Source organism: Equus caballus, chromosome 28 (assembly GCF_041296265.1).
Source record: "Equus caballus isolate H_3958 breed thoroughbred chromosome 28, TB-T2T, whole genome shotgun sequence".
Taxonomy (NCBI): Eukaryota; Metazoa; Chordata; class Mammalia; order Perissodactyla; family Equidae; genus Equus; species Equus caballus.
In genome coordinates this window covers 30,600,023-30,617,246 of record NC_091711.1, presented here as the reverse complement: position 1 = coordinate 30,617,246, position 17,224 = coordinate 30,600,023, and the positions used below count along the sequence as shown (strand labels likewise).

Below are 17,224 nucleotides of genomic sequence, written 5' to 3'. Positions count from 1 at the left end.
AGACATTCCTGTAATTTTTCATTGAAAAGCTTTTTTGTTAAGCATTTCCATTTAGGAAATGTAATTCACTTTGGAATTTATTTCTGTAGCTGCTGTGATCAAGATTCATTTTTTTCCCCCATATGGCTATTCAACTAACCAAGCAGCACTTGTTGAAAAGATCCTCCTTTTGCCCTATCTCGATGCAGTGACAACTTTGATATAAACTAAATGACTGTTTTCCTGTGGCTCTATTTCTCTATTTTCTATTCTGTTCTATTTTGTCTGTCTTTGGCCCAATAATAGTGTATTATCTTAATTTCAATAGCTCACCTCAATGTGTTTCTCTTCTTTCTGGGACCTTGGCCCCTCAAGTTCTAATTGCCGTGATCTCTCTGGTGTCTTAAAAAATCCCAGCTTCCCCCCATCCCCCAATTTTTTGTATATTATTCTTGGCAGGATGGTTGGTCTAAATCAAGCTACTCTATCAAAGCTGAAAGTGGGATCCTAGAGCACTCATTTTAGAAACAGATCAGATCATGTCACTCTTCCACTTAAAATACTGCCATGAGTGCCATATCCCAGAGAGTAAAATCCAAGCTCATACAAGTCCCACAAAAGACCTCTCATCTGGTACCACTCTATCTTGCTCAGTATGCTTCAGTCAGCTGGTGGTTACTTCTCTCCAGGAAGTTTCCTCAGGAACTTTTTGTTAGCCATATCTCAGTTCAAATGTCACTTCTTCACAAAGGCTTTCTCTGACCCCACGTTAGAGTGTAGTTCCTTCTTTCCACCCTGCTAATGTCGCATTGCCTTGTTTTATTTTCCTTACAACACTTTCTACCAGTGGAAATTATTGTATTTATTAATTAGTTTACTTGTTTATTGCATTTCTTTCCCTATTAGAATGTAAACTTTATAAGGAGAGGAACCTTAGCTACCTTTTTTTATGATAGACTTTCCAGTGACAATATCAGTGCCTGGGACATAAAGCAGAGTTGAATGAATACATATGGACATTTGTTATTATAGTATACAGTCAAGGTTAGGTCATGCTTTTAATTCCTGATACAATAAGGTAAAATTGGGATAGCACATTATGACTTTAACAGCATTATTAAATATTGTATTTTGACTTTGCCATGAGGATTATTGACACGTACTCTTAGCTGCTGGTAGCATTACGTGAAATCTTATGCTTATGCTTTTGTTCTCCCTTAGGACACCACTGATGGATAACTGGTATTCCTTATCATATCTATACTTCAGCACTCTTGGAACTTTTGTAACGTTATTCACAGGAATGCTTATCAGTTTACCAACAGGTAACTCTCTAAACATTAGTATTGTTGTATTTACCCCCTATCAGTTTTTACTATATCTGTTTTATAGCCATTTATGTTATTTTACTATAGTCTTGTTAACAACTAGTTTAATTATTTGTTTCATGTTACTCATGGGAAATTTGAGGGCCTGGACTTGAAATCTCTATCTGAATCTTTGTTCTGCCATTTACTAGCTGCATGAACTTGGGGAAGTCTGTGTAACTACTCTGAGCCTTAGCTATCTCATGTGTAAAATAAGGATAATAATAATTGACCTGCCTATCTCACCAGTTGCTGTAAGTTAAAAATAAAATACTTGAAAAAATTGTCCATGGCTACTAGAATGCCAGGGATCTTACACATATTATTACAACACCCCTGTGTCATGATCTTTTCATTGCCCTGTGCTGACTTTTTGTAAACGGTAAGGAAATATACACATGTGAGGAATAATAATCATAATCTTTATATTTAAACGTGTGGGAAGGCTTTTTTCAGATGTTCATAAACTTTTTAAAAAATCAAACTGATAATACATGTAGTATAGACTGCTCTCTGGGATTACTATAGAACTCTTGTCCCAGCACTTCATTTTGTCCTTGTTCTGTGAATTCCCTTGGCCTCCTTCCTGGGTTGGATTTCCTGCTGTCTGCATCCCATTAATCCTAGTTCTTGTTTACTCCCTTTGTTGAATGGAGCACAGCCTATAGCACGTTCTTGAGAAAGGGTGGACAAGAGAGAGATTTTGGAAACATTGTGTGTCTGAAAAAAATGTCTTTTAATTCTCTGTTATACTTTATTGGTAATTTGAGTTGGGAATCCTAGGTTGAAAATAACTTTCTTGTTTTTGAGAGGATGTCTTAATTTTCTTCTGCCTTACTGTGTTGCTGCTGAGAATGCCAATGCCATGCTACCTGCTGACCCTTTGCATGTGACCCATTTCACCATGACTGCCTTGCCCTAGACCCTCAGTAGGGTCCTTTCAATCTGAAGACCCATATCCTTCCATTCTAGGGCATTTTCCTATATTATTTCTTTTGTAATTTCTGGTCATTTTCTGTTTTCTCTTTCTGGAAACTTCTGTTAGTCAAATGTTTGAGTCTTGGACAGTTCTAATTTTCTTATCTTTTCTTTCCTGTTTTCCATCTCTGTGTTTTTTAGGTCTACTACATGGGATATTTTTTCAATTACTTTTCCAGTAATTCTCAAAGGAGCATTCTGATCCAGTTGTTTTGAGAATAGTCTGTAAGGGAAGGAAGGCAGGTAGGAGGCTGTTGCAGAAATCCAGGTGAACGATCATGGTGGCTCAAACCAGAGTAATAGTGTGGAGTTGGTGAGAAGTGCCTGGTTCCCTAATTTCCTGCATTCCCTCACTCCTGTACATCCATAGCAACCACACTAGGGGAAGGCAGCTCCACTGCTCTCTTTATCAAAAGTGTAATAACCAGTTAGAAATCCTGCGCTTTGTCCAAGTATGTCTGATGTCTTCGCTTGCTTTGTGCTACAAAGTTACCAGCACTGTGACACTTTAAGGAGTTCTATCATCAGTCATTGTTTTTTGGCACCTGGATAGCACTGTCTTTCCAACTTCTGTAACACTTGTATTTAGAATTAATAAATTATATTAATAATTAGTGGTGACATTAATATAATTATATAAGTAATGATATTGATTATAATATATTTATTATATATTACAATGTATAGTTATTATACATTTGTAATAAAGTCTGTAGCTATTTGTTACCTGTCAAACAGTTGTTTTCAATTTTTCTCTTTCTTTTCAAAAAGGACCTTGCTTTTTCTCATAAATGAAATTACCAGCACAGTAGGTCTATTCTCTTGTCTGTTTTGATATATTTTAAAACATGTTTTACACTTCTCTCACCAGTAACCCAACTGTTCAGATCTGGAATACACCTAACCAATCTCCTTGTACTATTTGACCTTTAGTCCTTATTCAACCCGGGTTTTTTCTTTAAGAAAATGAGATATCAGAGTACTTCCTTTCCATATTCATTTTTTCCCTTAAATGCTTTGATTCTGATAACTATAAAAACTATACCTTTTGTTTTAAAAAGTAATGCTCTACCCAGAGGAGCCGGCATCCATTGATAAAATACACTGCAACTTCATTAACTTCATAAATGACTTATTCCCATTCTACAGCAGCAGTGAGCACCTTAAAAAAAAAATTTAGAAACATAAAATCCTGATGCTCCTTGGCAAATATATTTAAAAATCTACTCTAGGATACTAGGAGTCTGGAAGAATTCAGGCCAAACAGACTGGGTCGGCCTTTCAACTTCACCTAACTATGTACTGTGCATAGTGAATTGTCTCTTCATCAGTAAAGTGGGGTAAATGATTCCCTGAGTAGACCATGAGCTATGAATGCAATGATTGTTTTACTCATCTCTGTCTCTCTAGGACCTTGTAGAGTCCCTAGCACATGGTAGGCACTCAACAATGTTGAATGAATTAATTTCAAGTTGATTCCATCTCCAGAAGAGCTTAGGCCCCCATAATTAAAAGTCTAGCATTTTACTAAAGTAGTGGTTCTCAAACATTAAAGAGCTTCAGAAATTTGGTAAAAATCAGAATTCAGTGGCCCCACCCCAGAGGTTCTAATTAGGTCAGTCCAGATTGGAGTCCAGGAATCTGCATTTTAAGTACATCTCCTAGGTGATTTGGATGGAGGTATTTTGAGAACTGCTCTTCGAGACACATGGTTTTAAAAGAATCTTCTTTGATCTACAAATAAAATACCAAACCAGAGAATATGTTTTTATAAAATCTTTTATAATTCCTCTTTAGGGAAGAGGAATTGGATCAAACACGAGTCATTGTACTGATTTTCATTTAAATAACGTATTCCACAATTTCGGATTTCCTGCATTTCTTCACACACATCTATATTCATAGCCACCAAATTGAGGAAAGGCAACTCGACTGTCTGAAGCAGAGGCAGATGGTTTGATATTTTATTGGTAGATCATGAAGGATGCTTTTAAATCAGTTTTCCTATCAGCACTGGGCCAGGTGACTCTTTCGCTGAGCACCAGATGAGGGATTTGGTTTGCATTTAAGAGCCATCTCATTTATCTTTAAACATTAGACTCCTATTTATCACAGTGAGAGGCTTGCAGAATCTGAGCCTGACTGAGGGAAGGGAAATGGGGAACTAAGTCTATGTAGAAAATTCCCTTTCTCTTTGTGTTTTATGAATGCGTAGACTTCACTGTGCACAAGTTAAATGCCTGTCTGGTGGACTGTCACTAGGTAGTTAGAGATATCTTTTTAACAATGTAAATAATGTATATGTTTTTCAGGAGGAAGAAAACAGAACATAGACCACAGATTCCTACTAACCAAAGAGGACTTTTTATCCAATTTTGATGTTTTTAAGAAGGTAAGTTGGCTTTCTTTTTTCTTAAAGTAGTAAGACTGTTCTTTTATCATCAGATTAGAAAACTAGTTAATCCCCAGACTCTCTTTTGAACTCTGATGAACAAGGAAGGTATTGGCCCTACTCTTTGATGACCTGCTTCTGTTGTGTCCTCTCTTCCCCAGTAGACTACGAAGCTGATTTTGAGAAAGAAAAGCAGTAGTAACAATTATTTAGAATTGAATGAATGAAAGGTTTTTTTTCTAATCACCTTTTTAACATTTTCTTTTAGAAGAAGCATATTTTAAGCTATAAATCTCATCCAGTAGAAGATGGTGGAACTGATAATCCTGCCTTCAACCATGTTGAACTGAACTTCACAGATCAAAGTGGCAAGATCAAAGGGACTCGTTTGTGAAGCAGCTTTGATACTAAATGATCTTAAACAGTGTCCCAATTTTATATATTTTCTAAGATAATTGGATCAGGTTTAGATTTTTTGTTGTTGTTGTCTATCATGAGTGTTTTGGGGATAAATTTTTGTTAAAGTGAGTTTCTTCACATACTACACTCATTAACTGATGCTACTCTGGAGTTAGGAGTTTCAGCATCAGCATTTCCCTCGATCTCTCTTTTATTTCAATGAAGCTGTAGTTATGAGAGTTATGACTGCATATGTACTGAAAGGCTAATACACACAAATACACTCATCCTTGATGGTCAAAAGCAGATTCTTCAATTTGGGCATTACTAAAAATTCTTTCCATGCATTTGGTGCTAGCGTATAAGTTTTGGGATTTGCCATAATCATAACTGATATTGAAAAGAGCTTTTCTTCCTCCTACTACATACTCTGTTCTTAGGGAGCAATGGGGTGACAAGTCTGTGTTGTCTATATCTTCTCTTCTCATTGACCCCTCTCTGCCCAGGGCGCATATTAACCTTGGAACCAAATCTGTCTCAGGAAAGTGGTAATCAAGAAGCATTCTGTTTGGGACAGAAGATGGACCCAAGGATCAAGGTGCTTCTTTGTGCTATGCTTCTTTTCTCATGCCTTTTTGCTTATTATCTAGAACTTCCTGGCCATTGGCTGCTTATATTGCCTTTCTGAGACTCTGGTTCTTATCTGCTTTCCTAGTTTCTGACCCATCAACTTTTGTTTTATTGTGCAGTTTACCTTTGCTTTAATTTACTAATTTCTTGTTTACTCTATTGCCTTGGGCTTGCATATGTCTTGACACACCAATATGAATCATGCTACTCCAGATCCTGGTTCACTAAGTCCCAGCCTATAAATTATAAACTCCCATGAGCCTGATACTGACTAAGGTACTTTCAACATAGGTGCTTATGGATTTGGTGATCCAAGAACATTTACATGATTGAGAGTGGTTAAGCTCCATGGAGTTAGATGAAGACAATGAATGCTATCATGCTGAATTTTTAAATGTCAGCTAATTTGCAATCTATTAAATTTAAAGGTACGTGTGCTTAGAAGTCTTGAATTCTAGTATATTCACCCAGTTAGAGAGCTAAATTACGCAGGCAAACACTACCATTTTTCTTTAATGTTTTGGAGTTACTGAATATATGCTTTGTTCTATGTATTAAAATTTCAAGTAGTAGTCCCAAAGTTTATTTTGTTTATTTTGCTGTATTTCTAGCTAAGAGTTTGGTTACAAGCTTTCATCAGTAACTTATTTTTTTCTGCAGTACCCACATTATATACTGTTTAGAAGTTTGTTTGGTTTTACAATGTTTTAAAATAATGTGAGAAATATTTAGGTACATTAACTATTTTGTAATTAAAAAATTTTTTGCTTATTTTGTAATATTTGGGTAAGCATGCTCTATCCATTTAGACGTTTCCAATTGAAAACAGTAAAAAATTAAAAAGAATAGGAATAGCATTTATATAAGCAAAGAGATTTATATAACATTATATTAACAATGTAGTCATATATTTTGTATGTGTATAGATGTTATTTTTTTAATCAATATATTTGTAAGCATACGTTAAACTTTGTAAATCTTTCTCCAATTTTTTAATGAATAGGAAGGTATAATCCTATTTTATGCATGTGTGATTTGAACTATTGTTATTTATTTAGTAATTCTAAATGCACTTGTGTGTAGAATGCTTCAATTTTAGTAATCAAAATCAGGTTATTTAAATAACTTTTTCTCTTGTCTGACTGCCCGGGGGTTATGCAATGTATTCTTAATGAGAGATATGATACTTCCATTCTTGTCCACTTTCTTTTAATAAAATATATCTTTGTGACATTAGGAACTGTCAGTATTTTACTTTTATAAACAGGTAAGAGTGCCAGATGGAATTCTTAAGAAATCAAAGTAACATTATTGTTAATTATTAAAAATCATATATCTTATCTAAATCTTTGGGTAAAACCAAATAGAGGTAAAAGATTAATCTATTGTAAATTAAATAATCTGATATTCTTATTTTGAGTCACAACAACTCTAATGAGAAGGAAAAGCCACACAAGTTGTCTGTTTTTGTTTTGCCACTGACAAGTTGTATGACGTTGAATTTATCCTTAATCTCCTCTAACGATGGAACGTAACACTAAACACCTACCTACCTCACAGAAATAATGTGAGTATAAAATGTCAAGTAGCACTTTATTAACTCAGTGTTACTTAAAATTTCCATATGATTGGGAATCAAAATTTGAAACAAAGGTCATTTGCTAGTTTTAAAAAATGATGAGCAGTTAATTTGCAATGTAATCATGTGGAAATATTTTATTTTTTAAAAAATAGGTGCCATAGATATATTAAAATGTATTTAGGAATCAGCAGGATTATTCTAACAGAGAGAATATAAACTTTACTTAAAGAAAGCTATGTACCAATCATATTCACTACATAGAGAAATGAAAATTTTATATGTAGGATGTAAAACAGTATAAATGTATATTCACCTATTTAGTTGCTTATACAGTCATTTTCTCTCTAGACCAGTGGTTCTCAGTGGGGCAATTTTGCACCTCAGGAACATCTGGAAATATCTGGTACATTTTTGGTTGTCACAGCTGGTGAGGAGGTGCTACTGACATCTAGTGGATAGAATTCAGGGACGCTGCTAAACATCCTGTGATGCACAGGGCTGCCCCTCTCCGCCACAGCAAAAAATGATCCTGCCCCAGATATCACTAGTGTTGAGTTTGAGAAATCCTGCCCTAGAGGCTAAAGTTGCGATCTTGATTTTCCTGAATTCACATACCCTGGTTGTGTTACTTTAGAGACATTACCTTGACTCCTCTCTCTGATCATTCTCATCTACAAATGAGGGTGAGATTATCACTAGCATATGGAATGCTATGATTTGGAATAATGATGATATGTTTTCATAGCATTTTGAAAATATTAAGGACTATAAAATGGTGAATAATTTTGAAAAAAACTCTTAAAAAAGTGTTGTTTCACAACATGATTTCCAACATTAACACACATTAGGATGAGGAAATAGTAAATGTATGAATACGAAGATTTCATAATTTTGTTTTATTTGTGAAAACCCCGGGAAGTCCAGTTCATTATTAACAACTGAGTATCCATGATGTAGATACAAGGCGCAGAGATGGGGTTGAGATCAGGGAAGTGGCTCTCTGTGTTGATCTTTTAGGAAATTCTGAGTGTTTTCCAATAATGATTGTTGATATAGAATCAAATGAATACGTGATCATTGTTACTAAAAATTCATTATATAATTTGGTCATTGTAAAATTTGCTTTTACGTTTAAGTTGTATGTCCATTGTTTGTGGAAAAAACCTGAAGGAACTGAACATTATAATGTACAATGGTTGCATTTCTGATTTTCCAACTTGCTGATTAAACTCTCTACAAATGTCTTTGCAGTTGTCTGTTTTGGGGAATTAATGTCAAATTGAATATAATTCATTTATAAGCTTTTACAGAATTATTTTCACTCTATTTACCACATAAAGCACTCTTCCTATATACTATATATAGATTTTAAAAGTGTAGGCAAGTAAACATGCAGAACTTTTGTCACTGAAGAATATTTTATATTTTAAGTAATAAACACTGTATTTGAAAATAGAAAGTAACATCTTTACTACAGGAAATTTCTTAGCCATTATCTCTTTGACTATTCCTCCCTACCATTTTCTCTCTTCTGTACTCTTTAACTCCTATTAGATGACTGTTGTACCTTTTTATCCTATTGTCCGTCTCCTAATCTAGTTCATATTTTCCACGTTTTTATATTTAAAAATTTCAGGATGCATTTGCAGGATGCATCACATAAATATAAACAGAGAGATATTTCCTTTCATTTTCTTTTCAGCTGTTTCTAATCTGCTACTTAACCTATCCATTGAATTTTCCATTTCATTGACTTTATATTTTTCATTTCTAGAGTTGGACATGCTTTAAAAATTTTTTCTACTCTTTTTTCGCTAGTATTGGATTCTTTCATTATGATTCCCAGTCATTCTTTTAATCTTTTTAATAATTTTAACAATATTTACTACTTTTTCATATTGCTATCTTATCTGAAATTCTTGGTGTGCTAATTCTTCTACTTGTTCATTTGGTTACTTTCCTTCTTGGTGGTTTCTTTCCTTATGTAGTTGATCATTTTAACTGGCAGTTTATCTTCAGTAGGGGTTGTATTTTGTCTAGTGAAAGTTCTCTGGGCTCTGGTTAGTGACAGCCTCTACGAAGAAGTGTTAAATTAGCTTTTGTTGTGCCCTAGTTGTTTCAATGGCGCTCAGCCAGTTTTACATCATTATCTCAGGTTGGGCTTCTCTCTTATGTTCACAGTTTCAATGTCATCCTATACCTGCCTGTGCATGGCACAGAATTTAGGCTCGTTACCTCAGCTTTGTTTGTTTTCCATCTGAAGACTTGGATAGAGGCAAACTTTCTCTAAAATTCCCTTTTAACTAGTGGGCCATTTCTTCGAGTCTTCAGACTTTTGGTGATATTTGGAACAGAGTTCTAACTTCTCCACATTCTGTGGGCAGAAACCTCATCTTTGTTCCCATGAGGACATAAGAACTCATCAGGTTGTACACCTCCATAGATTATTCAACATCTGTTGGTACCATTGTTATGGTTTTGATTTTCATTTTAATGTTGGGACTGGTGTTTCCCTTTTCATTCTTACAAGTTTGACTCTATATAAAAATTTTTATTTTGTGACATTTTATTCAGAATTTCTGTGGGTTTATAGGAAAAGGGGCCCTCATCTATATCAATATGAACCACAAGTTGTCAGAAGTTCTGTCGTTATTATTTTAATTTGCTTAATCCTAGGCTGTGAAGGCGCAAGGAGATATTTGTCGCATGTAATTTCAAAGCAACATGCAAAATAGGATATAAAGTGAACACATGAATGCTGAGGTACATGGAGAGTCTTCTGTTTTTATATAATAGCTTTATTGAGATATAATTCACATACGATACACTTAACTCATTTAAAATGTGCAACTCAATGGTTTTTATATTCACAGAGTTCTGCAACCACAATCTTAGAACATTTTCATCAGCCCCGAAAGAAACCCCACACCCATTAGCAATCACTCCCGCATTTCTCCCAACCCCTTTAGTCCTAGGCACATAGCTGTATATTCTTAGTTGTGGGTCCTTCTAGTTGTGGCATGTGGGACGCTGCCTCAGCGTGGTTTGATGAGCAGTGCCATGTCCGCGCCCAGGATTCGAACCAACAAAACACTGGGCCGCCTGCAGCGGAGTGCACGAACTTAACCACTCGGCCATGGGGCCAGCCCCTGTATTTCTTATTATAGCCATTCTAGTGGGTGTGAAGTGGTATCTTATCGTGGTTTTGGTTTGCATTTCCCTGGCAGCTAATGATATTGAATATCATTTTATGTTTATTGGGCATTTGTACGTCTTCTTTGGAGTCATATCTATTCGGACCCTTTTTCCATTTTTAATTAGTTTATTTGTCTGTTTATTATTGAGTTGTAAGAGTTCCTTGTATAGTCAAGATATAATTCCCTTTATATGTGTGTATTTATATAATATATATATGCCATATATATATGCTATATACATACTATATATACGCGATATATATATCTATGGAATATATGCAATATATATATATATAGCAAACATTTTCTTCCATTCTGGGTTGGAGATTTTTCTTTTAATTGCAAATATTTGAGTTACAGAGAAAAGTCATTTGAAATCTAAATGGAAGTAAAATATAATGTGATTTTGAAGTAGAGAAACATAAAGCCTGCTATTCACACACTTAATGCAAAGTAGGAAACATGATGTTTCAGCAAATAAGACGTACAAATACAGTGCCAGTTTTTGGAGGTATGGCCAATCATGGAGGTAGGTGTAGAAAAAAAAGGAGATAAGTGAAGAGACAGGAGAGAGATAAATACATGGATTTGCCTTTCTGTTGAGGCCATGCACAGCATTATTATTTAACACTAGGTGGAAGACAGGATACTAGGCAAAGGCAAGACTGCAAAAAAGTGGTAGGAGAGAGTTAAGGAATACCTTGGTTTACACGCTGTTGGCGAGGCAAATGGCTGGCTCAATGAGGCTGTCTACAGGGGAAGTGATCAAGCAGAGAAGAGAGCCCTGTGATGAGATTCAGAGGAAAGTACAGCGGTGAAAATTTAACCAATGATCTCCCCCGCTCCCTGGATCATTCGATTGCCTCCTTGACTTTCTTCACATTCAACTAATCAGGACTTTGATGTTTATTGCTCAGAAAAGTGATGCTTCAGCAAATACCAGAGAGAAGAGGGATTTATTTTTGGCTGCTGAATGTCAAAAGTTTAGCTCTCAGGTTGACAAGGATAAAATATCTTGGAAGGTAAGAGCTAGGTTCTTGAACCCCTAGAGTAGAAGTGGGTTCTCCATGCTGGGAGGATTAGAGGGAAGTGAGGAGAGTTAATATATTCCTGAGTCTCTGAGGACGTGAATATATTCGTGTCCTACTCTACGTGCTGAGCCCTGGATGGCAGCAGCAAATCCATAGGGATTTGAAAACCAATAAAACCTGTGTCCCATCTCTTGGTTAGAGCTCAGAGCCATAAGACCCCAGTAAATACTCAGCTGAGTGGTGCATCTGGGCAGGTGTACAGCATTTGGGCATTAGAATTTACCATGCTTCATGGGTACAGAAGCAGAAACTGATGCATCAGGTGTCCAGGTGAATAGGACTTTTAATAGCCTTACAATTTTCTATGACCTAGTGTAGTGGAAGAGCAGTATAATGATTTCTAAGCTCCCAAGGGCAGAATGGAGGTAAAGAAGGAAACGTATATGGGAATTGGGCTCAAACAGGCTGAGATGTACTTAGACTGACAATCAAGGATTTTATGGTTTCAGAACAGGACATGAATGTTATAAGCTTAGACAGTTAAAAAAAAAATGAGGCAGTTAGGGGAGTGGTGATGGGAGGAAGAAATACTATTCTCATTTTATAGCAAGTAGTCAATCAATACTGTAGCTAAAAATGGATTTCAACCTCTTAATGCTTTTCATGATCTCTTAAACTTAGTCGTCTGTGTTCACTGCTATATTCTTAGCATCTAGAACAGAGTGTGGCACAATAAATATTTGTTAAATGAATGCATCCATACAATTCCTCCCACTTAGAGTTTTCAGCCACCTTTTTGCTTGTTTGTTTTTAAATGCCACAGGCTTGCTTTCCTGGGTAGCAAAGTCTGAGATGGAGTTGAATTTGCTTAAGGTTTATTAAAAGGTACCTTTAGGATCAACATCTGTGGAAGGAAGATGACAGAAGCAGGTTTGGCAGAAGTGGTGACTGAGCCACAATGCAGATCCAAGGACAGTCTCCCCACAGAGACTCTGGAGTGAGGGGAGCCCTTCAGAGTTACCCTGAGTTGGGCCAAAACAGCCAGGCTTTCATATTCTTGCATCAATAAGTCATTGATGTGGACTGTCACAGGAAGGGGCGTGGTCTTGGACCAGGTGATCCTCTGCAATGAGACAATCTAGAAGGGGCTTAGACATGAAGGCTGTCTGCCAATAGCACTCCCAATGGCTGAGGGAAAAAGTTCTTCCCTGAAGGATCTCAGCAGTGTACTGTGGTATCCACTTCACTAGGTAATTGCATTTTAGAGAAGTTAAATCATTTGTCCAAGATTATACATCTTGGATCTGAACTTAGTTTTGTCTAACTCCAAAGCCCGTAATCTTAATATTTTTGCTCTATTGTACATGTTGATGTAGCTGATGGGGGTTGGAGTTAGGAGGACTTATTCTCAGATCTGGGTTGATACAAAGCGCAGATCAAGGTGAAGGACCTTTCTGTGGCCCTGACCCAATCTTTTGAGAAATGCCCAGTGCTCTGCTCAGCTAGGAACCTGCAGTGACAATGCTTTGTATTGAATGATATGATTGACTGATAACTGATAACTGCTATAGTTTGCTACTCACCTACCTTTCCACCAGGGTGATATTCTCTAAAATATTATACAATCAGATAAAACTGATTAAGTTCAGCTTGAATTGTAGAGTATATTAAAGTAATTCAAATTATGGCAAAATATTGAGTAGGTCAGTGGTTTTCAATGTGTGGTTCCCAGCCAGCAGTATCACCACCACCTGGGTACTTGTAGAAATTGAAATTCTCAGGTACCCTTTAGAACCACTGAAGCAGAAACGGTGGTGGTAGGGTCCAGGTGATGCTAATGCATGCTAGTGTTAGTTTGAGAACTAATGGACTAGATGATAATAATTTTTAGTAGGAAAAACAGTTAATAATTAGTATGACTGTATATAAATGATTCCTTTAAAAATGGTTTGAATTATTTCCTCTATTTTGTTCACAGTATGTGCTTTGCATATTGATCTCAGCGCTTCCAAAGGATCACACTTCCTAATTAGTGAGATCTGAATTAACAAAAGTTAAAGATTACCTCCTTGAGGGCTAACGTCTAGGCAAGCTGAGTGCATCTGTGCATAGGGTCCCACTGATAACAGCTTCAGTATTTACCCCTCCCTACCAGGAGATTAATGGGATCCAAACTGAATACTTCAAATATTTAAAGCCACTCAGGTAATGGAAATACCATTAAGCAGCCCTTCCTTAACTTTTTGTAGAAAATATTATAAAATTTGTGTTTAAATTCAGACAATCAATGGGTAATTTGGGGAAAGTACTCAAAGTCTCTGTTAGGAAAACAATAGCTGGTAGTTAGATCTGAGTGACTTTAACTTTCTCTAAAGTAGAGGACTATATGAAATTGAGGTTTTATACTTGGCTCTTTCATGTTGAAATATATTTACAGGAAAGTGAGTTTAAATTGTTTGCATGCTATAAGCAAAAGTGTGTCTCCCTTTTAGATTCATTTATTTTAGGAAGGACTTGACTGTAGGCATCATAGGCATCATACACTGTTAGGCATTGGGGAAAGTGAAGGTGGAGGTTCTTTTTTTTTTTTAAAGATTTTATTTTTTCCTTTTTCTCCCCAAAGCCCCCCGGTACATAGTTGTATATTCTTCGTTGTGGGTCCTTCTAGTTGTGGCATGTGGGACGCTGCCTCAGCGTGGCTTGATGAGCAGTGCCATGTCCGCGCCCAGGATTTGAACCAAAGAAACACTGGGCCGCCTGCAGCGGAGTGCACGAACTTAACCACTCGGCCATGGGGCCAGCCCCGAAGGTGGAGGTTCTTGACCTCTACCATTCACAAGCTAAGTGAGGATATAAGACAGATATGCACACACTAGTTGAGGAATCATACACAAGGAGAGAATCCGAGTGAGTGGGGCAGATTGTGCAATAGGAGACTTCTAGGGAGAGAGGAGCCTAGTGGATAGGACTTGGTGGGCAAAGCACTTATTGAAAAGTTGGAATTTGAGCTAGACCTTGAAGCTTGAGATGATCTAAATAGGCAAAGAAGAGGGGAACTATGTTTTACCAGGAGTGTGGTACATGAAGGAAGAGTAGAAATAAAGTTTTGGAATGAATGCAGGAGTCTGCTCTTCTGGGGGATGTGAGGAGACCGACCTGGGAATCATGGAGGTTGGCACTGAGGTGAGGGAAGATTGTGTAAGTAGAGTAGCCAGCTTTAAAGGCCAGGATGTGGAGTTATGACTTTTACCAGACTTTCTCTTTGAATCCAGAAGGGTCTGCTGCCTGGCAGGGACATTTGCTATATTCTTAATCTGCATCTACTGTACATTAGACTGTATTTATGGTGATGATAGTAAATCATCAAAGGAAGGATAAATGGGCTTCAATTCCTTAGTTTAAGAAACCCTGGAAAGTGTATTTATGGAAAATTTATATAGAAATTTATTTCTAGAAAGATTTCCATTTTAAAAATTCAGCTAAACTAAAATATTTTCCAGTTCCAAAATTAACCCCTTTTGCTAACTATTTGGATAGCTTTATAATGAGAATCACTACTTTCCAGAGGGTCCAGATAGCTGAGATTTTAATGAAGATTATAGTGTTGAAGTAGGGTATTTCTAATATTCTAGTCTTATGAAGATTTGTTAGATTAGATTAGAAAATCCTCAAATTATGACATACTCATTATGCATGATATTTAGAATATTCTGCCATCAACACTGGGAAACAGAGTTCATTACCAACATATGCTGATATTTTGCTGGCTGTATTGTTTGCTTTCACATGCATTCATCCAATAATCACTTGATCTTACTCTTTATTTTCCCAGTTTTATTGAGATATAATTGACATACAGCACTGTATAAGTTTAGGGTATACGGCATAATGATTTGACTGACATATATTGTGAAATGATTACCACAGTAAGTTTAGTTAATATCCATCATTTCATATAGACACACACAAAAAAAGAAAAAAAATGGTTTTTCTTGTGATAAGAACTCAGGATTTACTCTCTTAAAAACTTTCAAATATGCCATACAGCAGTGTTAACTATAGTCATCATGTTGTACATTATATCACTACTTATTTAGCTTTTTTGAGATATAATTGATATGCAACATCATATTAGTTTCAGGTATATTACATAATGATTTTATATTTGTACGTATTGCTAAATGATGACCACGAGAAGTCTAGTTAATATCCATCACCAAGCATGGTTATACATTTTTTTCTTGTGATGAGGACTTTTAATATCTACTTTCTTAGCAACTTTCAAAATACAATATTGTTAACTATAATCACCACGCTGTCCATTACATCCCCATGACTTATTTATTTTATAACTGGAAGTTTGTAACTTTTGACCACCTTCACCCATGTTACCCATCCCCTGCCCTCTGCCTTGGGCTATCGCTAATCTGTTCTCTGTATCTATGAGTTCAGTTTTTGGTTTTGTCTTGTTTTTGTTATGCCTTATATAAGTGAGATCATATGGTGTTTGTCTTTTAATATCTGACTAATTTCACTTAGCATAATACCTTCAAGGTCCATCCATGTTGTCACAAATGGCAAGATTTCATTCTTTATAATAACAATTGAATAATATAACCAATAATATAATTAGTAAAATATAATTATAACAATTATATAATTAATAATTAACATATAATAATATAATAATAATATTAGTTGAATAATATTCCATTGTATACATATACCACGTTTTCTTTATCCATTCATCCATCATTGGACACTCAGGTTGCTTCCATGTCTTGGCTATTGTAAATAATGCTGCAATAAACATGGAGGTGCAGATATATTTTAAGGTAGTGTTTTCATTTCCTTCAGATAAATAGCCAGAAGAAGAATTGATGGATCATGTGGTAGCTCTATTTTTAATTTTTTGAGGAACAACCATACTGTTTTCAATAGTGGCTGCACCAATTTACATTCCCTCCAACAATGTTCAAGTGTTCCCTTTCCTCCATATCCTTGGCAACACTTGTTATTTCTTGTCTTTTTGATAAAAGCCATTCTAGCAAGTGTGAGGTGATATCTCATTTGGGTTTTGATTTGCATTTTTCTGATGATTAGTGATGGTGAGCACCTTTTCATGTGCCGCTTGGCCACTTGTATGTCTTCTTGGGAAAAAATGTCTATTCAGTTCCTCTGCCTATTTCTTAATCAGATTTTTTTTTTTTTTTTTTGCTATTGAGTTGTATCAGCTCTTTATATATTTTGGATATTAACCCCTCATCAGATATATGATTTGCAAATACTTTTTTCCCCACTTGGTAGGTTACCTTTTCATTTTGTTGATGATTTCCTTTGCTGTGCAGAAGCTTTTCAGTTTGATGTAGTCTCACCTATTCATTTTTGGTTTTGTTGCCTTGCTTTAGGTGTCAAATCCAAAAAATCATCTCCAAGACCAATGTCAAGGAGCTCACTGCCTATATTTTCTTCTAGGAGTCTTATGGTTTCAGGTCTTTCATTCAAGTCTTTAATCCATTTTGAGTTAATTTTTGTGTATGGTATAAGAGCGGTCCATTTTCATTCTTTCACATGTGGCTGCCCAGTTTTCCCAATACTATTTATTAAAGAGACTTTTCTTTCCCCACTGTATATTCTTGGATCCTTTGTTGTTAATTAACTGACCATGC

General features: G+C 35.9%; 1 protein-coding gene across 1 annotated transcript in view; it reads left to right on the top strand.

Annotated features, from left to right (window-relative positions):
- The window catches only part of SLC5A8 (solute carrier family 5 member 8), a 65,439-nt gene extending 56,868 nt beyond the window's left edge, over positions 1 to 8,571 (top strand). Inside the window, exons 13-15 of the mRNA XM_001916081.6 lie at positions 1,201 to 1,304; positions 4,637 to 4,716; positions 4,985 to 8,571. Coding sequence (XP_001916116.4) covers positions 1,201 to 1,304; positions 4,637 to 4,716; positions 4,985 to 5,110 — 310 coding nt within the window. The 3' untranslated portion in view covers positions 5,111 to 8,571. The remainder of the gene's footprint in view (positions 1 to 1,200; positions 1,305 to 4,636; positions 4,717 to 4,984) is intronic.
- The last annotated feature ends 8,653 nt before the right edge of the window (positions 8,572 to 17,224 follow it).